The sequence below is a fragment of the Hypanus sabinus genome, chromosome 5 (assembly GCF_030144855.1).
Source record: "Hypanus sabinus isolate sHypSab1 chromosome 5, sHypSab1.hap1, whole genome shotgun sequence".
Lineage (NCBI taxonomy): Eukaryota > Metazoa > Chordata > Chondrichthyes > Myliobatiformes > Dasyatidae > Hypanus > Hypanus sabinus.
Window position 1 is genome coordinate 184,831,615 of NC_082710.1, and position 27,912 is coordinate 184,859,526.

At 48.6% G+C, this 27,912-nt stretch overlaps 1 protein-coding gene across 10 annotated transcripts; it reads left to right on the forward strand.

Moving 5' to 3' along the window:
* Nucleotides 1-1,091: 1,091 nt before the first annotated feature.
* On the forward strand, nucleotides 1,092-27,604 carry LOC132394730 (zinc finger and BTB domain-containing protein 12-like). 10 transcript variants are annotated; one of them, XM_059971115.1, is made up of 3 exons: nucleotides 1,092-1,307; nucleotides 3,904-4,017; nucleotides 25,434-27,604. In XM_059971115.1, exons 1-3 carry the CDS (start codon nucleotides 1,208-1,210, stop codon nucleotides 26,774-26,776), a joined length of 1,557 nt encoding a protein of 518 aa, XP_059827098.1. In that variant the 5' UTR covers nucleotides 1,092-1,207; the 3' UTR covers nucleotides 26,777-27,604. The 10 variants fall into 10 exon arrangements, with proteins under 10 accessions (XP_059827098.1, XP_059827099.1, XP_059827103.1 ...); XM_059971116.1 differs by having other exon boundaries at nucleotides 25,437-27,603; XM_059971117.1 differs by lacking the exon at nucleotides 3,904-4,017 and adding an exon at nucleotides 5,536-5,666 and having other exon boundaries at nucleotides 1,181-1,307; nucleotides 25,434-27,602.
* The last annotated feature ends 308 nt before the right edge of the window (nucleotides 27,605-27,912 follow it).

Sequence of the window (27,912 nt, forward strand, 5' to 3'; positions counted from 1 at the left end):
GCCAAGCCTGCTTCCCCACCAGGGGGAAAGCCCGCCCGCGGGACGGGACTGTGAATACGCGCCCCCTACAGCATTCCCGCCCGGGGAGGGAGGGATCAGGAAGGCTTTAAAGCGAGGCCGCGAAGTTTGAATAAATCTCTTTTTGCAGCTGCAGCTCACCGACTCCGTGTCGTTATTGCAGCGCTGCGTGTAGCACAGTATCACAGATCAGTCAGTAGATGTTGGAATGCGTGCACACATAGAGCATTAACGGCTCGCTGTCCCAGTGATGGCGGCAGGGTATTTTGTCGCCTCAAAGCCTGAGGTTTTACCTGTTACCAGGTCTTGTCGTCTGTAAGACATAGGAGCAGATCGAGTCTGCTCTGCCATTTCATCGTGGCTGATTTACTATCCCTCTCAACCCCATTCTGCTGCCTTCTCTCCGTAACCTTTGACGCCCTGATTAATCAAGAACCGATCAACCTTCACTTTAAATACACGCAATGACTTGGCCGCCACAGCTGTCTGTGGCAATAAATTCCACAGATTCACCATCCTCTGGCTAAAGGAATTTCTCCTGCTCTCTGTTACAATGGCTGTCCCTCTGTTCTGAGGCCGTGTCCTCTGGCCCCAGATATGAGACATCCACATCATCACAGCCTTTCAATATTCGATAGGTTTCAATGTGATTCCACCCCACCCACAACCATTCTTTAAAACTCCAGCGAGTGCGGACCCAGAACTAACAAACGCTCCTCATGTTAACCTTTTCATTCTCGTGCACCTCCGATGACTGCTCATCCTTTCTCGGATAAGGAGCCCTCACAATAAGTGCCCTCAGCATTACGCCCTCTTGTTTATATTCTAATACTCTCAAAATGAATGCTAACATTGCTTTGCCCTCCCCCAGTTTCCCATTGCAGGATAGCGATGTGTTGCGGGCAGTTTATGAAACTTATAGCTGTACTTCTGAACTACTTTCACTTCAATTTCCATTTAAGTAACGTACTTTTTGCTCGATGGATATTTTATTTTAAATTTTATATTGCACAGTTAGTTGTCCTTTGTTGTATGTGGTCTTTCATTGATTCTATGGCGTTTTTTTGTAATTTCTGCGAATGCCGGCAAGAAAATTAATCTCGGGGTGTGCAAATTTACTTTGACTTTTGATCCACTATCCGGTTCTCCAGCCTGGTTCCGCTCGGCCTCCAGCAACTCCGGGACTGCGATGGTCGGCCCGCCCTCCAGCTCCTCGGCGGCCGGGAGTTGTTGCGCTGCTTTTCGCTCGGCCACCCACCACCGCCGCCGCCGCTCGGATCTGCCGCCCGGTGAGTGTCCGAGGGTCCCTGGGAGGGGAGCGGAGGGGAGGCGAGGGGAGAGGAGAGGGACGGGGACGCCGCTGATTACCTGCTCGACCCTCGCTTCGTCGTTAGGCCCGCGGCCCTGCTCCTCTTCTCTCACAGCCGCCCCCGGCGGTCCCGAGGCCTCCGGCTCCCCGCTCCGGCAGTGAGGTGGATGCCCGGTCCCGACCCGACCCGACCCCCCCACGCTCGTCCGTCAGCGAGGTGATTGCTCGATCCCCACCCATAGGTGCTCCCGACCCTCCTTTATCCTCACCCAAGCGGCTGTTCGATCCCCCCCCCACCCGTAGGTGCTCTTCACCCTCTCCCGCCTGTGGGCACTCGAACCCCCCCCACCCTCCACTCAGAAGTGCTCTCGATCCTACCACACCGCCTAGTTCCAGAGAGTAGTGGATACCCAGTCCCCACCCCAGGTGTTCTCGAGTCTCTCCCCTCCCTTGACCTTCGGAGCAGTGGGTGCCCGATACCCTCACCTGAAGGTGCTCCCGACCCCCCCCCCCCCAGACACCAGTGAACAGTTGGGGCTTTATCCCCTCCCATAGATATTCCCAACCCCCCCCACCCCCGCCCATCAAAGCAGTGGGTGGCTGATCCCCCACACACAGACGCCCACTCACCAGTGTCCAGTAACCACCCCCTCATCACCACCCAGAGGTAGCCGCAAGCCTTTCACCCAGTGAGCAGTGGGCGCACAGGCCCCTCACCCACCCAATCACCATGGAGCAGTGGTGCCCAAACCCCCCATTCCACTCACAGACACCCAGGGGTGCTTTCACATTCAGCCACCCCATCTGCTTCCCCTTCCGAGTATTACCAAGGCCGCCCTCAAATTTCTACATGGGTATTGTGGGGACCATACTGACTGGCTGCATCATCGTCTGGTACTGGGGAGGGGGCACTGCATAGGATGGAAATAAACTGAAGAAAGTTATAAACTTTAGTAACTTCCATCCTAGAAACCAGCATCGAGAACATCCTCAATGGCGGTCCCTCAGAAAGGCAGGACCCCACACCCAGTACGTGCCTTGTCCTCATCGGGGAAGAGGTACAAGAGCCTGAAGGCACACACTCAGGAACAGCTTCTTGCCGCCCCCCCCCCCCCCCCCCCCCCCCCCCCCCCCCCCCCCCGTCATCCGATTCCTCAATGGACATTGAACCCATAAACACTACTTCGGTAGTCTCTCTTTTTGCACTGCCTCGTATTTAATTGAACTTTTTAAATATATATATTTATCACTGTAATTTGTTTTTTAAATTTATGTATTTCCATGTACTGCTGCTGCAAAGCAACACATTTCACAACAGTGATAAACCTGATTCCTGTCCCACACCCAGTTACCAGAGCGCAACAGGTGACCCACACCCAAAGGTGGCACCGTCAGCCCTCCGCTCACGCAGAGGCAGTGGGTTCCTATGCTAAACGTTCTCATATAAAACACTGAGTTTAATCTTCTTGAAGCTGTTAACAGTAAATACAAATGGAAAATAATGTTTAAAATTAATAAGCAATAAATGTCAGGAAAATTAGACAAAAAAATCCTTGAAAGTGAGTCTATGAGCTGTGGGAACATTTCAGTGATGGTGCAAGTGAAGTTCTCCCCTCTTGTTCAAAGCCTGATGGTTGAGGGGTAATAACTGTTCCTGAACCTGGAGGTGTGGGTCCTGAGGCTCCTTTACCTTCTTCCTGATGGCAACAGTGAGAAGAGAGCACGGCCTGGGTGGTGAAGGTCCCTGATGATGGATGGTGCTTTCCTACAACAGACTTCATGTAGATGTGCTCAGTGATGGGGAGGGCTTCGCCCGTGATGGACTGGGCCGTATCCACTACTTTCTGTAGGATTTTCTGTTCAAGGACATTGGAGTTTCCGTACCAGGCCATGATGCAGCCAGTCAGCATACTATTCACCGTCTATCAGCTGTGGCTGCTCTCGCACATGGGTGCTCGTCTCTCCCACCCATAGTTAACCCCAAGGTGTATAAAAGGACCCTATCCCGAACACCCAGCCCCAGGGTGAAGGCCTGACCCTGTTCGTGGTTTGTGCCGGTGTGGGGGAAGATGGAGTATCTGTCCTGTTTTTGACCTTGTCCAACCGATCTTATGCCTCCCTGCCATAGCCTACCCGCCCACCCAATTACAGTGGATTCCAATTAATTCGGGGACACAGTATATTTTGGCCCAATTAACTGGCCCAATTGCTCCAATTAGCCGAAGTTTCACAGAAAGGTATAAAAAAGAGAAGCTACAGTTTAACTGAAATTCAGAATGAATTAGCAAAGTGGTTAGCATAAGGCTTTACAGTACCAGTGACCTGAGTTCAATTCCCACCATTGCCTATAAGGAGTTTATACTTTCTCCTTGTGACAGCGTGGGTTTCCTCCATGTGCTCCAGTTTCCTCCCATTCCAAATCTGTCAATTGGCCATCAGGCTGGAGTAAAATCAGGGGATCTAAGATCTGGAAGGGCCTATTTCACGCCGTCTCTCAGTAGATAAACAAATACACACATAAATAAAGCTACCAATGCTGTGACAGTCTATAAAACTGTGTATTAAGTTCCTAATAGTTACCGAAGGAATTCATCCAGTCTACACAATGAACAAAATCAAGCGGACTGCCTTCATACGATCCTTTCGACGGCTACATCCTCCAAATCCTAATTTTCATTTCAACATTCAAGGTGATTGTCATAGTTCCAAACTTGTTAAAGTAGTGAAATGGGTTTCATTTTCTCCTCCGGCCATCTCCAAGCCTGAATGCTTGAAACCACAGTGAACAAAACGATTCTGAATTGTCTTAATGTTTATTTCTTGCCAACTAGCAGTGACAGAAATCACTGCTTTTTGAACATAAACACAGGTAACTGACATTGTTTAAAAAATGCTCTAGGTGTGGTGTAGTGTAACGGCCACACAAGTATACAGGACTGACACTAGTTCGAAATTGTTTGGCAACAGTCTCCTGCCCACAGCCTGGTGTCCAGAAAGAATAAACATAGGGAATCCAGGCTAGTTTCCTATTAGTTTTTGTTCTTTAAGAGTTGTCCCAAATAACAGCTGCCCTGATTAAATGATGGCTGAAGTAGCTGTGTCTCCAACCAAGTTGTGCATCACTTTTAAAATTCCTCACCTTTGTATATAAACCCCTCCGTCAACATTCGTTTTCTGAACCCTCAGTTCAAATGTCAGACAGAGCTCTAGAATTCTCTCCCTAAACCCCCCCTGCAAAGTCATGAGGGCATAGGGACGGTCTTTTCCCCAGGTTGGGGAAGGAAGAACGAGGGCAGGGGTGAAAGGGGGAGATGGAGTTTAATTGGAATCTGAGGGTCAGCGCTTTCACCTGAGGATGCTGGGTCAGAGGGACGAGAAAGTGGTTGAGGGAGCTACGTCCAGCCCCTTGATGGATGGCCAACCAGGACATGCTTCCTTCCCGCTGGTGTCATCAGGAAGAAGGTACAGGAGCTTCAGGGTCCCACCACCAAGTTCAGCAATGGTTATTACTCCTCAAACATCAGGCTCTTGAACCAATAGGGATAACTTCACCCACCTGCAACACAAAACTGATTCCTCAAACTATGGATGTACGTTAAGGACTCTACCACTTGTATTTGCGTTCTTTAGACCATAAGACATAGGAACAGAATTAGGCCGTCTGGCCCATCGAGTCTGATCTGCCATTCAATCATGGCTGATTCTAATTTTTATCTCTTCCTCAACCCCAGTTCCTGGCCTTCTCTCCATAACCTTTGATGCCATGTCCAATCAAGAATTTATCAATCTCTGCCTTAAGTACACCAAATGACCCGGCCTCCACAGCTGCATGCGGCAACAAATTCACCATGCTGCATCTCTGTTTTGAAAGGGCACCCCTCTATCCTGAGGCTGTGCCCTTTTGTCCTGGACTCTCCCACCATGGGAAACATCCTTTCCACATCTACTCTGTCTAGGCTTTTCAACATTTGAAAGGTTTCAATGAGATCCCCCCCCCCATCCTTCAGAATTCCAGCAAGTACTGACACAGAGCCATCAAACGCTTCTTGGAATCCTGGAATCATCTTTGTGAACCTCCTCTGGACCCTCTCCAATACCAGCACATCTTTTCTAAGATGAGGGGCCCAAAACTGTTCACAATACTCAAGGTGAGGCCTCACCAGCACCTTATAAGATATCAGCATCACATCCTTACTCTTGTGTTCTAGATCTCTTGAATGAATGCAAGCATGGCATTTGCCTTCCACACCTCAACCAGCAAGTAAACCTTCTGCGTGTTCTACACAAGGACACCCAAGTCCCTCTGCATCTCAGATTCCTGGATTTTCTCCGTTTAGAAGTTAGTCCGCATGTTTATTTCTACTACCAAAGTGTATGACCATGCATTTTCCAACATTGTATTTCATTTGCCACTTTCTTGCCCATTCTCCTAATCCAAGTCCTTCTGCATCCTACCTGTTTCCTCAACACTACCTGCCCCTCCACCAATCTTAATATCATCTACAAACTTGGCAACAAAGCCGTCTGATCGATCATTGAAATCATTTATATACAGTATAAAAAGAAGTGTCCCAACACCGACCCAGGTGGAACAGCACTAGTCATTGGCAGCCAAACAGAAAAGGATCTTTTTATTCCCACTCGCTGCCTCCTACCAATCAGCCAATGCTCCAATCATTTTAGGAACTTTCCTGTAGTACCCTAACTTAGTAAGCAGTCACATGTGTGGCACCTTGTTAAAGGCCTTCTGAAAGTCCAAATATCTACATCTACTGCATCCTCTTTGTCTATCCTACTTGTAATCTCTTCAAAGAACTCCGAACAGGTTCGTTGAGCAGGATTTTTCCTGAAGGAAACTACACTGACTTTGTACTATCTTGTCCTGTGTCACCAAGTACCGCATCACCTCATCCTTAACAATTAACTCCGACATTTTCCCAACCACTGAAGTCAGGCTAACTGGTCGGTAACTTGCTTTCTTAAAGAGTGGAGTGACATTTGCAGTTTTCCAGTTCTCTGGCACCATGCCAGAGTCCATTAATTTTTGAAAGCTCATTTTTAATGCCACCACAATTTCTAACGCTACATCTTTCAGACCGCAAGGGGGCAGTTCCTCTGGTCCAGGTGTGTACCTTTAGATCTTTCAGCTTCACCTTCTCTCTTGTAATAGCAACTGCACCCACTTCTCTTCCTTCACACACAACAACATCAGGCATACTGCTAGTGTCTTCCACAGTGAGGACTGATGCAAAATACTCATTTAGTTCCTCAGCCATTTCCTTGTCCCCCATTATTATCACTCTCGTTTCTCTTTTATTTTTAACATACTTGAAAAAACTTTTACTATCCACTTTGATATTTGCTAGCTTGCTTTCATATTTCATCTTTTCCCTTCTAATGTTTTTTTTAGTTGTTTACTGTAGTTTTTTAGAAACTTCCCAATCCTCTACCTTCCCACTAATGTTTGCTTTGTTGTATGCCCTTTCTTTTGCTTTTACAATGGCTTTGCCTTCTCTTGTCAGCCATGGTTGCACTATTTTACTATTTGAGTATTTCTTCACTTTTGGAATACACATGTTCTGCACCTTCCTCATTTTCTCCCAGAAACACACACCATTGCTGCTCTGCTGACATCCCTGCCAGCAGCTCCTTCCAATTAACTTTGGCCAACTCCTCTCTCACACCACTGTAATTTCCCTTTCTCCATTGAAATACTGCTACATCAGACTTCACTTTCTCCGTATCAAAATTACTCGTTACTAAGGGTTGTTTTACCTTAAGCTCCCTAATCGCCTCTGGTTCATTATATAACACCCAATCCAGTACAGCTGATCCCCTCGTAGGCTCAACGACAAACTGCTCTAAAAAGCCATCTCACAGGCATTCAGCAAACTCACTCTCTTGAGATCCATTTCCAACCAGATTTTCCCAATTGTCCTGCATGTTGAAATCTTCCATGACTACCATAACATTGCCCTTTTGACTCGCCTTTTCTATTTCCTGTTGTAACCTGTGGTCCACCTCCCAGCCACTGTTGGGAGGCCTGTATATAACTGCCATCAATGTCCTTTTACCCTGTATATTACCCTAATAATATACAGTTATTTATTAGTATTATTTTCTTCTGTTTGTCTTTTGTACGTTGGTTGTCCATCTCTTGTATGCAGTCTTTCATTAATTCTATTTGTGTTACTTTCTATTCATTGTGAATGCCCAAAACAAAATAAACTCCTAGTAGTAAATAGTGACATATACAATATGTACTTTGATAATAATTTTTAAACTTTGGAAACAGTTGGGCAGGAACATGGATAATTGCTTGAGGAGAAGTTTATTTAGCTTGGAGCAGAGATGAGGGGGAATTTCTTTTGCAAGAAGGTAGAGGATGTGTGGAATTTATTGCTGCAGCTGGCTGTGGTGCCCAGGCCATTGGGTATATTGATAGGCTCTTGATTAGTAATGCGTCTAAGGTGTCGAGGAGAATGGGGTTGAGAGGGAATATAAAACAGTTACAATCAAACCATTAGGCTGAATGGCCTAATTGTGTTCTTGTGATATTATGAGCAGAAAAGTTTTGCAGGGAAATGGGAGAGGGCATGACATTGATCAGTTGGTCCAAAGGACCTGTTTCTGTGCAGTTGGCCCACAAGAGGTGACAGTGTGCAGTGGAGTTCCATGTTGTTGGACACTGTGGCTCTTATTGCTCAAAGGAAGAGGAACTAAAGAAGGCCACTTATCTCTTTGAGTTTGTCGTGTCCCTCTGCAGAATCATATCTGCTTCTGCCTCTTTCATCTACACTTCTCCCATTCTGGGTGCTGTGGAGGCGTAGCGGTTAGCGCAATGGTATTACAACTCGGGGCATCAGAGTACGGAGTTCAGCCCCGACATCTTCTGTAAAGAGTTTGTATATCTTGAAATTAAATGAAATTAAAAGAAATTTTTTTTTGAAATGAAATGAAATTTTATTTCGATCAGTACAAACATAACAAAAGCACCATTTTCAACGATGATTTCGTAAAACAAACTTAAATAGGTTAATTTTCCCGTGATAAGGCTGGGGTTAAATGGCTGGGTTGCTGGCGGTACAGGTCAAAAGGCTGGAGGGTGCTGTTCTGCACTGTATCTCTAAATAAAGCTGGTTTCCTGACATGAAGACAGATAAACTGGCTTTAGAGGCAGTCAGTTTCAAAGATGAGGGGATGAGCCTATGAGGAGAGACTTGAGTCGCCTGGGGCTTTCAGGAGGCAGAGGGGATCTTGTACATACATATGAAAGGGATGGGTAAGATGGAGGCAGGAAAGTTGTCTCCGCTGGTGGGTGAGATAGAACTAGGGTTCATAGCCTCAAGATTTGATTAAGGATTAGCTATGTTTGTCACGTATACATTGAAATATCCAGTGAAATACGTCCAATTGATTCAGCGAGGATTACACTCTTCCAGTTCCAACATAGCATATCCACATCACGCTAATCCTAACCCTGAGGAATCCGGAGCACCTGGAGAGGAATGGCAAGGTCACAGGGTGAACGTTCAAACTCCTTACAGGGAAGCCACTGTTGGTGTTGTAAAACATTACTCTAGCCACTATGCTCTGGTGCCAGTTCAGCAAAATAGATGTAAGATGGAGATGAGGAGAAACTGCTTTTCCCAGAGAGCAGTGAGTCTGGAATTCTCAGCCTGGGAAGGCAGTAGGGTGCCTTATTAAATTTATTTAAGATAGATTTAGAGGGATTTTTGTACAGCAGGGAATTTAAGAATTTAAAGGGCGGTAGGTGGAGTTGAGTTCACGGCCAAATCAGCCATGGTCTTCTTGGATGGCAGGTCGGGCACGATGGGTCCGATGGCTGACTCCTGCAACTAGTCATTATGTCCTTTGTTCTTCTAAATTGTCTTTAATTACAAGGTATGTAGAGTGAGCAGTTGTCCAGGATACTGCAAGCTATTATAAAAGCTATCAGTTGTTAGATGGTGCCTGGAGAAACTATTCACCTCCCCTTGGAAGTTTTCATGTTTTATTGTTTTACAACATTCAATCACAGTGGATTTAATTTGGCTTTTCTTACCCTGGTCAACAGAAAAAGACTTTCGTGTCAAAGTGAAAACAGATCTCTACAAAGTGATCTAAATCAATTATAAATATAAAACACAAAGTAATTGATTGCGTAAGTATTCACCCCCCCCCCTTTAATATGGCACACCAGATCATCACTGGTGGAGCAAATTGCTTTTAGAAGTAACATAATTGGTTAAATGGGGATTTCTTTTGGAGACCTGCGTGCAGTCAAAGTGTTTCAATGGATTGTCGTAAAAATACACCTGTATCTGGAAGGTCCAACTACTGATGAGTCAGAGTCCTGGCAAAAACTACACCACAAAGACAAAAGAACACTCCAAGCAACAAAAGATTATTGAAAAGCACAAGTCAGGAGATAGATACAAGGAAATTTCCAAGTCACTCAATACTTCAAGTACAGTTAAGTCAATCATCAAGAAATTGAAAGAATATGACACAGCTGTAATTCTGCCTAGAAGAAGTCACCCTCAAAACTGAGTGACCGTGCAAGAAGGGGACTAGTGAGGGAGGTCACCAAGAGACCTATGACAACTCTGGAGGCGTTACAAGCTTCACTGGCTGAGATGGGAGAGATTGCATGTATAACAACTGTTGCCCGCGTGCTTCACCTGTCACAGCTTTATGGGAGAGTGGCAACGAGAAAGCCACTGTTGGGAAAACGGCACATGAAATCTTAGCTAGAGTTTGCTAGAAGGCATCTTGCTGTGGGGATGCTTCACTGCAGCAGGCCCTGGAAGGGTTGTGAAGATGGAGGGTAAAACACATGCAGCAAAATACAGGGAAATCCTGGAGGAAAACCGATGCAGTCTGCAACTTGGGAGATTTGTCTTCCAGCAAGGCAATGACCTCAAGCATAAAGCCAAAACTAGACAGGAATGACTTAAAAACAACAAAGTTAATGTCCTGGAGTGGCCAAGTCAGAGTCTAGACCTCTATCCAATTGAGAATTTGTGGCCGGACTTGAAAAGGCTGTTCATTCACAATCCCTGTGCAATCTGACAGAGCTTGAGTAGTTTTGTAAAGAAGAATGGGGAAAGATTGCAGTGTCCAGATGTGCAAAGCTGATAGAGACCGATCCACACTGGCTCAAGGTTGTAATTGCTGCCAAAGGTGCATCTACTAAATACTGAGTTGAAGTGATGGATACTTATACAAACAATTATTTTTGAGTTTCATGTTTGTAATTCGGTCACTTTGTAGAGATCTGTTTTCACTTTGACACAAAAGAGTAATTTTCTGTTCATCTGTGTCAAAAAATGACAAATTAATCCACTGTTACTCAATATTGTAAGACAATAAAACATGAGAACTTCTAAGGAGGGTGAATACCTTTTATAGGCACTGTATATTGCTAGGGGAATTGGGAAGTTATGCCTCATTTAGACGAGGCTGTGATGAGACCAGATCTCATGTGTTGCATTCAATGTAGATCCCTGTGGGTAAGGAAACATGCTGATCTGTCAAAATTCTGGCTTCCTCCAGTCCTGATGAAGGCTCTTGACTGAAATGCTGACTGTTTCTTCCCCTCTACAGATGCTGCCTGACCTCCAGCATATTGTCTGGATTTCCAGCATCTGCAGAATCTCATGTTTATGGTTTGTTGCAGCAGTGAAATGCCTTTGAGTGATGTTTAAATCTGTTTGATGGGAGTTGAGTGAGACCCCTCTCACTGCTCCCCTCAGTGATATCTGCTGTCATCTGACTCTTCGACCATGAACTCGACTCAAGCTTGACCTTCTTTCCCACCTGCAAACTTACTGACTGACTGTTATGCTGCTGGTGTTTTGGGCAGCGATGAAGGTCCTCCATCTCTAGTGGTGTTCGGGGCTTCCTTCATCCAGTGGGTTTCATTGCTGTCCGCCATGCATGTACTGGGAGGAGACTCAGGAATACCATCACATTCAGACGTAGGAGGATTCTTCATTGCAGTTTCGTTAACAGCCTTAAGACATAGGAGCAGAATGAGGCCATTCAGCCTGTCAGCTCTGCTGTGCCGTTCCAGCATGGCTGACCCCGGATCCCACTCAACCCCATACACCTGCCTTCTCACCATATCCTTTCATGCACTGACTGATCAGGAAACTATCAACTTCTGCCATGGACTTGGCCTCCACTGCAGTCTTTCACAGATTTACTACTCTTTGGCTAAAAATATTCCTCCTCACCTCTGTTCTAAAGGGTTTCTCCTCAATTTTGAGGCTGTGCCCTCTAGTTCTGGATACCCCCACCAGAGGAAACATCCTCTGCACATCTACCCTACCTAGTCCTTTCAACATTCCATAGGTTTCAGTGAGGTCCCCATGCATTCTTCTAAATTCCAGTGAGTACAGACCCAAAGTTGCCAAGCACTCCTCATATGTTAACTCCTTCATTCCCGGAACCATCCTTGTGAACCTTCTCTCGATTCTGTCCAGTAACAATACATCCTTTCTGAGATAAGGGGCCCAAAACTGTTGACAATACTCCCGTGCGGCCTGACTAGTGTTTTATAAAGCCTCAGCATTATCTCCTTGTTTTTATATTATATTCCCCTTGAAATAAATGACAACATTGTGTTGCCCTTCTTTGCCACAGGCTCAACCTGTAAGTTAACCTCTGGGAGTCTTGCACGAGGACTCCCAAGTCCCTCTGCACTTCTGATGTTTGGACCTTCTCCCCATTTAGGTAATAATCCACACGATTATTCCTTTTACCAGAATGCATTATCATACATTTCCCAACTCTGTATTCCATCTACCACTTTTTTCCCCATACTTCCAATTTGTCAAAGTCCTGCTGCAATTGCATTGCTTCATTAGCATTATCTAACCCTCCACCTATCTTCGTATCATCCAAAACTTTGTCACAAAGGCATCAATTCCATTATCCAAGTCATTGACAAACAATGTGAAAAGCACCAATCCCAATACTGACCCCTGAGGGATCACTACTAGTCACTGGCAGCCAACCAGAAAACGCCCCTTTTATTCCCACTCGCTCTCCTTTTGCCTGTCAGCCATTCCTCTGTGGGTGCTAGTATCTTTCCACTAATACCGACATCCATGCAGGATATGACCCTTCTACAACCACTCTTTGCCTTCTGTGGGCAAGCCAATTCTGGATCCACAAAGCAATGTCTCCTTGGATCCCATACCTCCTTACTTTCTCAATAAGCCTAGCATGGGGTACTTTATCAACTGCCTTGCTGAGTGATTACGCAGAAAGTTTATAACTCATCTCCTTCTAACTTAGGTCACAAACTTATCAATCACCCCTACTGTGGACGTTTCCTGGAGGTCCAAGATCCATGACCGCTGGACTAAGTGTATAAATGTAGGAGGGGACTATGTTGAAAAATAAATGTGCTAGGTTGGCTCCTTCTACCTTAGGCCACGAACTTATCAATCACCCCCATATACTACATCTACTGTTCTACCTTCATCAGTGTGTTTAGTCACATCCTCAATCTCTAGAGCACGACCTGTCTTTGACAAAACCATGCTGACTATTCCTCATCATATTGTGCCACAATATCCTGCCTTTCAGGATATTTTCCATCAACTTACCAACTACTGAAGTAAGACTCACTGGTCTATAATTTCCTGGGCTATCTCTACTCCCTTTCTTGATTAATGGAACAACATTTTGATTAATGGAACAATTTGAACAAGTTAGGTCTTTATTCTTTGAAGCGTAGAATGTTGAGGGGGGACTTGATAGAGGTATTTAAAATTATGAGGGGGATAGATGGAGTTGACATCTATCCATTTTTTCCATTGAGAGTAGGGGAGATTCAAACAAGAGGACGAGTTGAGTTGGGGGCAAAAGTTTAGGGGTAACACGAGGGGGAACTTCTTTACTCAGAGAGGCGGTAGCTGTGTGGAACGAGCTTCCAGTAGAAGTGGTAAAGGCAGGTTCGATATTGCCATTTAAAAAAAAATTGGATAGGTACATGGACAGGAAAGGAGCGGAGGGTTATGGGCTGAGTGCAGGTCTGTGGGGCTAGGTGAGAGTAAGCGTTCAGCACAGACTAGAAGTGCCGAGATGGCCTGTTTCTGCGCTGTAATTGTTATATGGTTATATCTGCAACCCTGCAATCCTCTGGAACCTCTCCTGTCCTCACTGATGATGCAAACATCATCGTCAGAGGCTCAGCAATCTTCTCCCTTACCTCCCACAGTAGCCTGGGGTACATCTCGTCCAGTCCCAGTGACTTATTCAGATTGATGCTTTCCAAAAGCTCCAGCACATCCTCTTTCTTAATATCTACATGCTCAAGCTTTTCAGTCTGCTGTAAGTCATCACTACAATTGCCTTCTGAAAATCCAAGCAAATAACATCCACTGCCTTTCCTTTAGCCACCCTACTTGTTACTCCCTCGAAGAACTCGGGCAAGATTTCCCCTTACAGAAACCATGCTGACTTTGGCTTATTTCATCATTAGTTTCCAAGTACCTCAAAACCTCATCCTTAATAATAGACTCCAACACTTTAAGAACCACTGAGGTTAAGCTAACTGGCCTGTAATTTCCTCTATTTAGCCTTCCTCCCTTCTTGAAGAGTGGAGTGACAGTTGCGATCTTCTGGTTGTCCAGGACCTGTTAAGTTCATCCGCCATTTGTTTGTCCCCCATTAGTACCTCACCAACATCGTTTTCCAATGGTCCAGTATCAACTGTCACCTCCCTTTTACTCTTTAAACAACTGAAAACCAGTCAGATTTGACCAGTCAGGATCATTAATCTTGAGCCTGAACTCAGTGTCTGGCCTCCTCCCTTTGGCATGGGTGAATCTACCAAGAGCCAAAGCACACAGCCCTGGCTCCAGCCAATTGGGTCATTGAGTCACCCAAGTCGCCAAATCATGACAAGGTTCTGGTCCCCACCACCCACCTTCTTCTGGTTTCTTCCCCTCTGCTTTCCAGTCGTGATGAAGGATCTCAGCTGGAAACGTTGACTGATTATTCCCCTCCAAAGATTCTGTTAGACCTGCTGAGTTTCTCCAGCATTTTGTGACCAGGGGAGGTTTGCTTGTAAGTCAAGCTTGCATCCTGTTGTACCTAGACAGGGTATAAGTGCCTTGAAAATGAGCACTTAGTATGTACAGAATCAGAGTCAGGTTTAATATCACTGGTATATGTCGTAAAAATTGTTTTGTGGCAGCACTACATTGAAATACATAATAAATAAAATAAGAAATATGTTTTTGATTTAAGTAAGTTGTGAAAAAACAGCAAGAAACAGCAAGGGCACGCATCAGGTGTAAACTTAAACTGAGGTGGGTGGTAAATAATATGGAACTTACACATAATGATATTGAAATAACAGGGAGGTATAGTTGTGTATTGCTGTTCAGCGCCAGCAATTGGCGTTCAGTTCCTGTCACTGTCTGTAAGGAGTTTGTATGTTCTGCCCGTGACTGGATTTCTTCTGGGTGCTCTGGTTTCCTCCCACATTCCAAAGACATTTGGGTTAGGGTTAATGGCAAGCCAGAAGCATGGCATCGCTTGTGGTCGGCCCCAGCACAATCGTCGTACTGTGTTGGCCATCCCATTTCACTATGTTTCCGTATACCTGTGACAAATAAAGCTAATCTTGATCTTCTTTCTTTAACATTTGATTGAAATGTTCTTAGCAATGTTTAGAAGGTAGTGGAGCAGAGGGGATTTCTTCTTGTGGGAGAATCTGCAACAAGGAGGCCACTGTTCTACACATTCCAAACTCAGATGAGGTGTTTGTGTTCACTGTCAGGTGGTCATTTGACCTGCAACAATCTCTGAAAGCAGAGTCTGTGAGTATGAAGGCAGAGGTGGAGCTGGGAATGCATCTGAGGTTACATTCAGACCGGTCGTCATCCTACTTCAAGGCTCTCCTTTGGTCGGGGTTGACCATGCGTGTTATGTCTTAGCTGTCTGCGTTTGATTCGTGAGCCAGAACGCAGGCCAGGGCAGTATGATGAGGAGCAAGCAGTTCCCCCTCCCCACACAGGAATGGCAGAGACCAATACAGTTTGGCAGGAGTTGCCAGTATGACTGCTTTAGAGACTCCAGCTGTGGAATTTTCCTTGAGGTTTACTCCAGAAGTCCTCCTCAAGAGTGGGTGTAGCTACAGTGCAGCAGAAGTTCTCCTCTTTGATGAGCTGCCAGCCACAGCTGATGAGCCTAAGTGTCTGGTTTTAAGGCACCTGTAACCCACCTCCTATCAGTAGGAAATGAAGGCCAGGAGACGATATTGGTTGTCGGGGGCTATTTGAGACACACGCCATCGGGAGCTTATCCCCACTAACATGCCTGGCTATGACAACCTTAAGGAACTATCCTACTAAGTAGCAGAATATGTTTGAGGGGCTGAGTGGCCTACGGTGTACGTTCAGTGTGCTCTGCAGGGTGGACAATCCCAAGGTTTCGCTGCCCTCTGAATGCAATGCCGGCCTTTCCCGATCAGCCTGTCTGCGAGTCTGCAAGTCTAGGACGTGTATCTGGGGTGGAGGCCCAACGATACAAAAAGTGCAGGTATAATCAAGTAAAGGTTCTTTTAAGGGCAAAGAAGTTATTCCAGTTGAAGTTAGAGACAGAATCAATGCCTCAAAGTGGAGACATCCATCGTTCACAACCCCTATCAACCCATGCCTCTCAATTCTGCATTGCAGAGTACTGCTGACGCAAAACAGGAGGAGAGTGTTTAGTGTAAATTGGCTCACTTTGTGGGCCGAATGGCCTGTTCAGTGCTGTGCTGTGCTATAAATTCCTGTTAAATGTTGGAATGGACACCAAATACACACTCACACCATCCTCTGAGCGAAGAAGCTCCCCCTCATGTTCCCCTTAAATATTTCACCTTTCACTCTTCTAGTTGTAGCCTCGCCTAACCTCGGGTGAAAAAGCCTGCTTACGTTTACCCTTTTGGATAGCCCTCATAATTTTGAATACCTCTATAAAATCTCCCCTCATCCTCCTATGCTCCAGCGAATAAAATCCTAATTCAGGTCCTCAACTCCTGGCTCCATCTTGTAAATTTTTTTCTGTACACTTTCAATCATACTTCCACATTCAGTTTTAATCTAAATCTTGCTGAATCTTTTCACAACCTTCCTCACCATCTTCAATTCAGACGTTTAGTGTTGTCTGCAAACCAGCCCTCCAGCACAGACAGAACAGACAGACCAGCCCACCAGCATAAACAGAACACAGACCAGCCCACCAGCACAGACAGACCAGCCCACCAGCACAGACAGAACACAGACCAGCCCACCAGCATAAACAGAACAGACGGATCAGCCCACCAGCACAGACAGACCAGCCCACCAGCAGAGACAGAACACAGACCAGCCCACCAGCAGAGACAGAACAGACAGACCAGCCCACCAGCATAAACAGAACACAGACCAGCCCACCAGCACAGACAGACCAGCCCACCAGCACAGACAGAACACAGACCAGCCCACCAGCACAGACAGACCAGCCCACCAGCACAGACAGAACACAGACCAGCCCACCAGCACAGACAGAACACAGACCAGCCCACCAGCACAGACAGAACACAGACCAGCCCACCAGCATAAACAGAACAGACGGATCAGCCCACCAGCAGAGACAGAACACAGACCAGCCCACCAGCAGAGACAGAACAGACAGACCAGCCCACCAGCATAAACAGAACACAGACCAGCCCACCAGCACAGACAGACCAGCCCACCAGCACAGACAGAACACAGACCAGCCCACCAGCACAGACAGAACACAGACCAGCCCACCAGCACAGACAGAACACAGACCAGCCCACCAGCACAGACAGAACACAGACCAGCCCACCAGCATAAACAGAACAGACAGACCAGCCCACCAGCACAGACAGAACACAGACCAGCCCACCAGCATAAACAGAACAGACAGACCAGCCCACCAGCACAGACAGACCAGCCCACCAGCACAGACAGAACACAGACCAGCCCACCAGCACAGACAGAACACAGACCAGCCCACCAGCATAAACAGAACAGACGGACCAGCCCACCAGCAAAGACAAAACAGACAGACCAGCCCACCAGCAGAGACAGAACACAGACCAGCCCACCAGCAGAGACAGAACAGACAGACCAGCCCACCAGCACAGACAGAACACAGACCAGCCCACCAGCATAAACAGAACAGACGGACCAGCCCACCAGCAAAGACAAAACAGACAGACCAGCCCACCAGCACAGACAGAACACAGACCAGCCCACCAGCACAGACAGAACACAGACCAGCCCACCAGCACAGACAGAACACAGACCAGCCCACCAGCATAAACAGAACAGACGGACCAGCCCACCAGCAAAGACAAAACAGACAGACCAGCCCACCAGCACAGACAGAACACAGACCAGCCCACCAGCACAGACAGAACACAGACCAGCCCACCAGCATAAACAGAACAGACAGACCAGCCCACCAGCAAAGACAAAACAGACAGACCAGCCCACCAGCAGAGACAGAACACAGACCAGCCCACCAGCAGAGACAGAACAGACAGACCAGCCCACCAGCAGAGACAGAACAGACAGACCAGCCCACCAGCATAGACAAAACAGACAGACCAGCCCACCAGCAGAGACAGAACACAGACCAGCCCACCAGCACAGACAGACCAGCCCACCAGCACAGACAGAACACAGACCAGCCCACCAGCACAGACAGAACACAGACCAGCCCACCAGCATAAGCAGAACAGACGGACCAGCCCACCAGCAAAGACAAAACAGACAGACCAGCCCACCAGCACAGACAGACCAGACAGACCAGCCCACCAGCACAGACAGAACACAGACCAGCCCACCAGCATAAACAGAACAGACAGACCAGCCCACCAGCATAAACAGAACAGACAGACCAGCCCACCAGCACAGACAGAACACAGACCAGCCCACCAGCATAAACAGAACAGACAGACCAGCCCACCAGCATAAACAGAACAGACAGACCAGCCCACCAGCACAGACAGAACACAGACCAGCCCACCAGCACAGACAGAACACAGACCAGCCCACCAGCATAAACAGAACAGATGGACCAGCCCACCAGCAAAGACAAAACAGACAGACCAGCCCACCAGCAGAGACAGAACACAGACCAGCCCACCAGCAGAGACAGAACAGACAGACCAGCCCACCAGCACAGACAGAACACAGACCAGCCCACCAGCATAAACAGAACAGACGGACCAGCCCACCAGCAAAGACAAAACAGACAGACCAGCCCACCAGCACAGACAGAACACAGACCAGCCCACCAGCACAGACAGAACACAGACCAGCCCACCAGCACAGACAGAACACAGACCAGCCCACCAGCATAAACAGAACAGACGGACCAGCCCACCAGCAAAGACAAAACAGACAGACCAGCCCACCAGCACAGACAGAACACAGACCAGCCCACCAGCACAGACAGAACACAGACCAGCCCACCAGCATAAACAGAACAGACAGACCAGCCCACCAGCAAAGACAAAACAGACAGACCAGCCCACCAGCAGAGACAGAACACAGACCAGCCCACCAGCAGAGACAGAACAGACAGACCAGCCCACCAGCAGAGACAGAACAGACAGACCAGCCCACCAGCATAGACAAAACAGACAGACCAGCCCACCAGCAGAGACAAAACAGACAGACCAGCCCACCAGCACAGACAGACCAGCCCACCAGCACAGACAGAACACAGACCAGCCCACCAGCACAGACAGAACATAGACCAGCCCACCAGCATAAGCAGAACAGACGGACCAGCCCACCAGCAAAGACAAAACAGACAGACCAGCCCACCAGCACAGACAGAACACAGACCAGCCCACCAGCACAGACAGAACACAGACCAGCCCACCAGCATAAACAGAACAGACAGACCAGCCCACCAGCAAAGACAAAACAGACAGACCAGCCCACCAGCAGAGACAGAACAGACAGACCAGCCCACCAGCAGAGACAGAACAGACAGACCAGCCCACCAGCATAGACAAAACAGACAGACCAGCCCACCAGCAGAGACAGAACACAGACCAGCCCACCAGCACAGACAGACCAGCCCACCAGCACAGACAGAACACAGACCAGCCCACCAGCACAGACAGAACACAGACCAGCCCACCAGCACAGACAGAACACAGACCAGCCCACCAGCATAAACAGAACAGACAGACCAGCCCACCAGCACAGACAGAACACAGACCAGCCCACCAGCACAGACAGAACACAGACCAGCCCACCAGCACAGACAGAACACAGACCAGCCCACCAGCATAAACAGAACAGACGGACCAGCCCACCAGCAAAGACAAAACAGACAGACCAGCCCACCAGCACAGACAGAACACAGACCAGCCCACCAGCACAGACAGAACACAGACCAGCCCACCAGCATAAACAGAACAGACAGACCAGCCCACCAGCAAAGACAAAACAGACAGACCAGCCCACCAGCAGAGACAGAACACAGACCAGCCCACCAGCAGAGACAGAACAGACAGACCAGCCCACCAGCAGAGACAGAACAGACAGACCAGCCCACCAGCATAGACAAAACAGACTGACCAGCCCACCAGCAGAGACAAAACAGACAGACCAGCCCACCAGCACAGACAGACCAGCCCACCAGCACAGACAGAACACAGACCAGCCCACCAGCATAAGCAGAACAGACGGACCAGCCCACCAGCAAAGACAAAACAGACAGACCAGCCCACCAGCACAGACAGAACACAGACCAGCCCACCAGCACAGACAGAACACAGACCAGCCCACCAGCATAAACAGAACAGACAGACCAGCCCACCAGCAAAGACAAAACAGACAGACCAGCCCACCAGCAGAGACAGAACAGACAGACCAGCCCACCAGCAGAGACAGAACAGACAGACCAGCCCACCAGCATAGACAAAACAGACAGACCAGCCCACCAGCAGAGACAGAACACAGACCAGCCCACCAGCACAGACAGACCAGCCCACCAGCACAGACAGAACACAGACCAGCCCACCAGCACAGACAGAACACAGACCAGCCCACCAGCAAAAAACAGAACAGACAGACCAGCCCACCAGCAAAGACAAAACAGACAGACCAGCCCACCAGCAGAGACAGAACACAGACCAGCCCACCAGCAGAGACAGAACAGACAGACCAGCCCACCAGCAGAGACAGAACAGACAGACCAGCCCACCAGCATAGACAAAACAGACAGACCAGCCCACCAGCAGAGACAGAACACAGACCAGCCCACCAGCATAGACAAAACAGACAGACCAGCCCACCAGCAGAGACAGAACAGATAGACCAGCCCACCAGCATAGACAGAACAGATGGACCAGCCCACCAGCAGAGACAGAACACAGACCAGCCCACCAGCATAGACAAAACAGACAGACGAGCCCACCAGCAGAGACAGAACAGATAAACCAGCCCACCAGCAGAGACAGAACAGATGGACCAGCCCACCAGCAGAGACAGAACACAGACCAGCCCACCAGCATAGACAAAACAGACAGACCAGCCCACCAGCAGAGACAGAACAGATAAACCAGCCCACCAGCAGAGACAGAACAGATGGACCAGCCCACCAGCAGAGACAGAACACAGACCAGCCCACCAGCATAGACAAAACACAGACCAGCCCACCAGCAGAGACAGAACAGACAGACCAGCCCACCAGCAGAGACAGAACACAGAGCAGCCCACCAGCATAGACAAAACAGACAGACCAGCCCACCAGCAGAGACAGAACAGATAGACCAGCCCACCAGCATAGACAGAACAGATGGACCAGCCCACCAGCAGAGACAGAACAGATAAACCAGCCCACCAGCAGAGACAGAACAGATGGACCAGCCCACCAGCAGAGACAGAACACAGACCAGCCCACCAGCATAGACAAAACAGACAGACCAGCCCACCAGCAGAGACAGAACAGATAAACCAGCCCACCAGCAGAGACAAAACAGACAGACCAGCCCACCAGTAGAGACAGAATAGACAGACCAGCCCACCAGCAGAGACAGAACAGACAGACCAGCCCACCAGCAGAGACAGAACAGACAGACCAGCCCACCAGCATAGACAATATTAGACGGTAACACATAGGAGCTGAATTAGGCCATTTGGCCCATTGATATTTAATATGGATTTTGTGATATTGGGATATTGAATCTATCAACATTCTACATCCCTTGATCTTCCGGATTGTCCTACTACGATTGATCTTGTAAAGCAGGGGGTCCCAACTTGCATGGACCAATACCATTAAGCAAGGAGTTCAGTGGACCCCAGGTTGGGAACCACTGTTCTGAAGTATACAACATCCACAACCTGACCCTCACCAGTCATCTTTATCACCTGCTCAACAAAAACTTTCACGTTTGTAAGATATTTGAGGTATTCATTGTCTTTCACTGAGATCACCTCTGTTTCTACTAGATCCTAAGTAGAAGAAGCCTGATCTACTCCATCCCTCCTCACAGAAACATAGAAAATAGGTGCAGGAGTGGGCCGTTCGGCCCTTCGACCCTGCATCGCCATTCAGTATGATCATGGCTGATCATCCAACTCAAAACCCTGTACCTGCTTTCTCTCCATACCCCCGATCCCTTTAGCTACAAGGGCCATATCTAACTTAAATATAGCCAATGAACCAGCCTCAACTGTTTCCTGTGGCAGAGAATTCCACAGATTCACCACTCTCTGTGTGAAGAAGTTTTTCCTCATCTCGGTCCTAAAAGGCTTCCCCTTTATCCTTAAACTGTGACCCCTCGTTCTGGACTTCCCCAACATCGGAAACAATCTTCCTACATCTACCCTGTCCAATCCCTTTAGAATTTTATACATTTCAATAAGATCCCCCCTCAATCTTCTAAATTCCAGTGGGTATAAGCCTAGTCGATCCAGTCTTTCTTCATATGAAAGTCCTGCCATCCCAGGAATCAATCTGGTGAACCTTCTCTGTACTTCCTCTATGGCAAGAATGTCTTTCCTCAGATTAGGGGACCAAAACTGCACACAATACTCTAGGTGCGGTCTCACCAAGGCCTTGTACAACTGCAGTAGAACCTCCCTGCTCCTGTACTCAAATCCTTTTGCTATGAATGCCAACATACCATTTGCCTTTTTCACCGCCTGCTGTACCTGCATGCCCACCTTCAATGACTGGTGTACAATGACACCCAGGTCTCGTTGCACCTCCCCTTTTCCTAATCGGCCACCGTTCAGATAATAATCTGTTTTCCTGTTCTTGCAGCCAAAGTGGATAACCTCACATTTATCCACATTAAATTGCATCTGCCATGAATTTGCCCACTCACCTAACCTATCCAAGTCACCCTGCATCCTCTCAGCATCCTCCTCACAGCTAACGCCTCTGCCCAGCTTTGTGTCATCCGCCAACTTGGAGATGCTGCATTTAATTCCCTCATCTAAATCATTAATATATATTGTAAACAACTGGGGTCCCAGCACTGAGCCTTGCGGTACCCCACTAGTCATTGCCTGCCATTCTGAAAAGGTCCCGTTTACTCTTACTCTTTGCTTCCTGTCTGCCAACCAATTCTCTATCCACATCAATACCATACCCCCAATACCGTGTGCTTTAAGTTTGCACACTAATCTCCTGTGTGGGACCTTGTCAAAAGCCTTTTGAAAATCTAAATATACCACATCCACTGGCTCTCCCCTATCCACTCTACTAGTTACATCTTCAAAGAATTCTATAAGATTCGTCAGACATGATTTTCCTTTCACAAATCCATGCTGACTTTGTCTGATGATTTCACCTCTTTCCAAATGTGCTGTTATCACATCTTTGATAACCGACTCTAGCATTTTCCCCACCACTAACCGGTCTATAATTCCCCGGTTTCTCTCTCCCTCCTTTTTTGAAAGGATCTCATGTGACAGATCGGCCACATCACAGGGACCAGTCTGGTGAATCTGCATGGTACTCGCTCAGTAGTTAACAAATACTTTTACTGAGATAAGGACACTAAATTATGTGGTGGTTTACACCAACAATGTGAACATAAATTATGACACTCCAGCTTGAAGGCATCAACATCAATTTCTCTAACCTCTCGTAACTTCTGCCACCTCCCCCTTCTCTCTTTTTCCCTTCCCCATTCTAGCTCCCCTCTCACCCCTTCTCCTCACTTGCCCATCACCTCCTTCTGGCTCCCCTTCTCTTCCCATGTCCACTCTTCCTCCCCTATTAGATTCCTTCTTCTCCACCCCTTTACCTCTCACCTATCACCTCCCAGCTTTTTACTTCATCCCCCTCTGTCTGCCACACACTCACTTTCCCTTTCATGAGGTCTCACCTATCACCATCCAGCTTGTACCCTTCCTCCCTTCCCACCTTTTCCTGGCTTTTTCCCGTTCCTTTTCAGTCCTGGTGAAGGGTCTCGGCCCGAAACATCCCCTCCATATATGCTGCCTGACCTGCTGAGTCAATATGGCGTTTTATGTGTGATTTTTTATTGTGCAGAAAGGAATGCATGCATGTGCTTTAAGTGTGGGCAGATCAGATCAATGCATGGTGTGTGTGTTGTTGTTAAATACGGGAGCTGAAAGTTGGAAATATGAAAGTCTTCATTCACAGAGCAAACCTCCAGTAGAGAGTCCAGAGAATCTCTCCCTGACACAACATTTCACACAGGTACCCTTAAACACTTCAACTGTTCTCTAAATGGAGAGAAACTCAAAAATCCAAAGTGCAAAACGCCTTCACCTTTTGGCCCGAGACCCTTCATCAGAACTGCATGTGTTGCTTGGATTTCCAGCATCTTCAGACATTCTCTTGTTTGAGGTCAGCTTACAGGCTGGGTCAGTGGTATGGAAGACAAATCCAATGTTAGTACTCGTTTTGAGATAACTAGAATATAAAAGTAAGTATGAGATGTAAGGCTTTATAATTCATTGGTCAGACTGCACTTAGAGCATTGTGAGTGGTTTTGGGTCACTTATGAAAGGCTGAGCTGGCACTGTGGAGGGTCCAGAGGAGGTTCACGAGAATGATTCCAGGAATGAAAAGGTTAATGTATGAAGGGTGTTTGTTGGACCTAGGTCTGGTGTTCAGAAGAATGAGGGGGGAGGGTCTCAGATGACAATAAACATCTAACTATAGTTTCACAGTTTTGTTTGCTGTCATCACCTACAGGACTGAACATTAACATTTGGAATGTACTCAGGTTAATTTACAGAATTACCTGTTTACAATGTAGCACATCCCAACTAGCAGAGTTCAAAGTACAAAATAAAATTTATTATCAAAGTATGTATCACTGAATTATGGCTGAAAAATTATAGCCGGCAGCTTGATGTCCAAGGATACTCACTGTAACGAGAGGATAGGCAGGACAGCAGAGGGGGCAGCATTGCACTGTTGGAATTAAATCATTAGAAAGAAGTGTTGAATCATTGTGCATAGAGCTAAGGAACTGCAAGAGTAAAAAGATCCTGTTGAGAGTTGTACACTGACCCGCAGGTAGTAATAAGGATATGGCCAACAAGGGGAGATAGAAAACCCATGCCAGAAGGGCAATGTTACAATGGTTTTTGGGGACTTCAATATACAATAGATTGGGAAAATCAGGTTGGTGCTGGATCCCAAGAAGGGAAATTTCTAGTGCCTAAGAGATGGCTTTATAGAGCAGCTCATAGTTGAGCCCACTTGAGGAAACGTATCTCAGGGTTGTGTATGGTGACATATACTGTATTTACTGCAGATTCCCAGCAGCTGCACGGTTTATTCATTTATACAGAGTGGAACAGGCCCTTCGGCCCAACAAGTCGCAGCACCCGTTTAACCCCAGCCTAATCACAGGGCATTTCACAATGACCAGGTAACCTACCAACAATGGACTGTGGGAGGAAACCAGAGCACCAGGAGGAAACCCACACTGTCACGGGGAGAACACACAGACACCTTACAGAACACCGAGCTGTGAATGCCGTGAGCTGTAATCACGTTGTGCTAATCCCGTTGCATTTACACTAATGTCCATCTCTACTTTGTGTCTCTCCCTTGCCCCCAGCAGCTGCTGCCCTGGCTATGGCCTCGGACGACGTGGTGCGCTTCCACTTTCCCAACCACGAGGTGTCGATCCTGCAGCGGATGAACCAGCTGCGGATGGAGGAGCGGTTCTGCGACGTGACCATCGTGGCAGAGCGGCTGCGGTTCCCGGGGCACCGGGTGGTCCTGGCTGCCTGCTCCCCGTTCCTGCGGGACCAATTCCACATGAACCCCTCCCGGGAGGTGGAGGTCTTCCCCATGACCGGAGCGCAGACTGTGCAGCGCTTGCTGCTCTCCTGTTACACTGGCACGCTGGAGTTCCCCTTTGGCGACATCCTCGACTACCTGACAGCGGCCAGCTGCCTGCAGATGGAGCACGTGGTGGAGAAGTGCCGCCAGTCCCTCTCGCCGCGGATCGGACCCCGCCTGCCGCCCGCACCGCCGGGCCCCAGCCCGGGTCTGGGAGGGGACGAGTCAGGCCCGGACCGGGACCGCGACCCAGACCAGGAGCGGCCGTGCACGCCGCAGATCGCCAGCTCCTCTGAGCGCGACGGGCCATGGGCCGAGGCGGGTGAGTCGGTGAAGCTGGAGCAGGAGCAGCAGCAGGAGCCACTGCCCAGGCCCAGGCCACGGCCCCGACCGCCTGCTGCCTCCTTTGGCCAGGCCGATGACCTGCGCATCCGCAAGGTGGAGTCGCTGGCCGACTGCATGGCGCCCGGGTCAGGAGAGGGCCCGGAGCCTGACCAGCGCATCCACTCAACAGTGGGCGGAGGAGGAGCAGGGAGCGGCAGCGGGAGCCACGACTACCCAGAGACTGGCGGCGCGCCCTACGACATGTCCGAGGTCCTCATCTCGGACGACTTCCCCGAGGAGGACTACGAGAGCTCGGCCAGCGAGGACTGCCGCAGCGGCTTCTACAGGGGCCCCGAGGACCCAGCCTCACACCCGCTGCGGCCCGATGGCCCCGAGGGCCCCGGGGCCGAGCCCGTCCGCTGCTCCGAGTGCGCGGCTGTCTTCGAGCAGCGGGAGCACCTGGCCGCCCACATGGTGACACACCGGCTCTACATGTGCCTGCTCTGTGGCAAGGTCTTCAAGAAGAACGCGCGCTTGGCGCAGCACATCAACGTTCACACCGGCTTCAAGCCGTACTGCTGCGCCGTCTGCGGCCGCACTTTCACGCAGAAGCGCTCGCTAAAGGACCACATGAACGTGCACAACGGCGACGCGCCCCACTGCTGCAACTACTGTGACATGCGTTTCACCCACTACAGCACCCTGCGCGTCCACCTGCGCGACCAGCACGGCAAGACCACCACCCGTAACCTGGAGAACCGGCCGGCTGAGATCAGCATGGTGTTGCCTTAGAGCTGAGCTCCCTCCCCCATCCAAAATCCCTCAGCCCCTTCCCAGCTTACAACCACTCCCTTCACCTCCCTCCTCACCCTGAACCCTCATACTCCTCCGTTAACCTTGTGCACACTCCATTAGCTTCACAACTGTACTGCTCACAGTTGACCCCTCCCCTACCCTTCTCCTGTGTCCTCCTCTTTCCCTCTTTTGCCTCAATGTACTTAATCTCATTCCCACCCTCTAAGACCCCTCCTTCCTCGCCCATTCTTTACCCTCTCCCTGCCTCCTTCCCTCACCCTCTCCCCTGCTCCCTTCCCTCACCCTCTCCCCGCCCCTTCCCTTACCCTTCCCTTACCCTCTCCCTTCCCCCTTCCCTCACCCTCTCCCCACCCACTTCCCTCACCCTCTCCCTGCACCCTTCCCTCACCCTCTTTCCCGCACCCTCTCCCGGCCCCCTTTCTCACACTTCCCTCACCCTCTCCTCGTCACTTACCTCACCGACTCCCCGCCTCCGTCCCTGACCCTCTCCCCCACCCCCTTCCCTCAACCTCTCCCACCACTCATCCCCTAACCCTCTCCTGATGGCCGTCGTTTGGATTCTGTACTCTGTTGGCCTGGCTGGAGGTGGGGCTCCGGTTGTTATTTTGGTCTGCCGATGGGCAGGATTTGCATCGATCTGTAATCTATATTTTTATTCTTAGAGAAAAAGAAATAATAATTTGAGATTTTAAATGGAAGGTTTCTGACCAGCATTATTTAAAAACTCTTTGCAGTAAGGGCAATTTGCTTGGGGGAGTGTGCTTTTTTGGGGAGGTCTAGTGCTCTGTTTGGAGGGATTGTGTTTTATTTGGGCTGGGTGTTTTATCAGACAGAGGATATTTTATTAGGGGGAGGGTGTTCCATTGGGGGAGGGTGTTTGTTTTATTTGGACAGAAGGTGTTCTATTGGGGGAGGGTGTTTGTTTTATTTGGACAGAAGGTGTTCTATTGGGGGAGGGTGTTTGTTTTATATGGACAGAAGGTGTTCTATTGGGGGAGGGTGTTTGTTTTATTTGGACAGAAGGTGTTCTATTGGGGGAGGGTGTTTGTTTTATTTGGACAGAAGGTGTTCTATTGGGGGAGGGTGTTTGTTTTATATGGACAGAAGGTGTT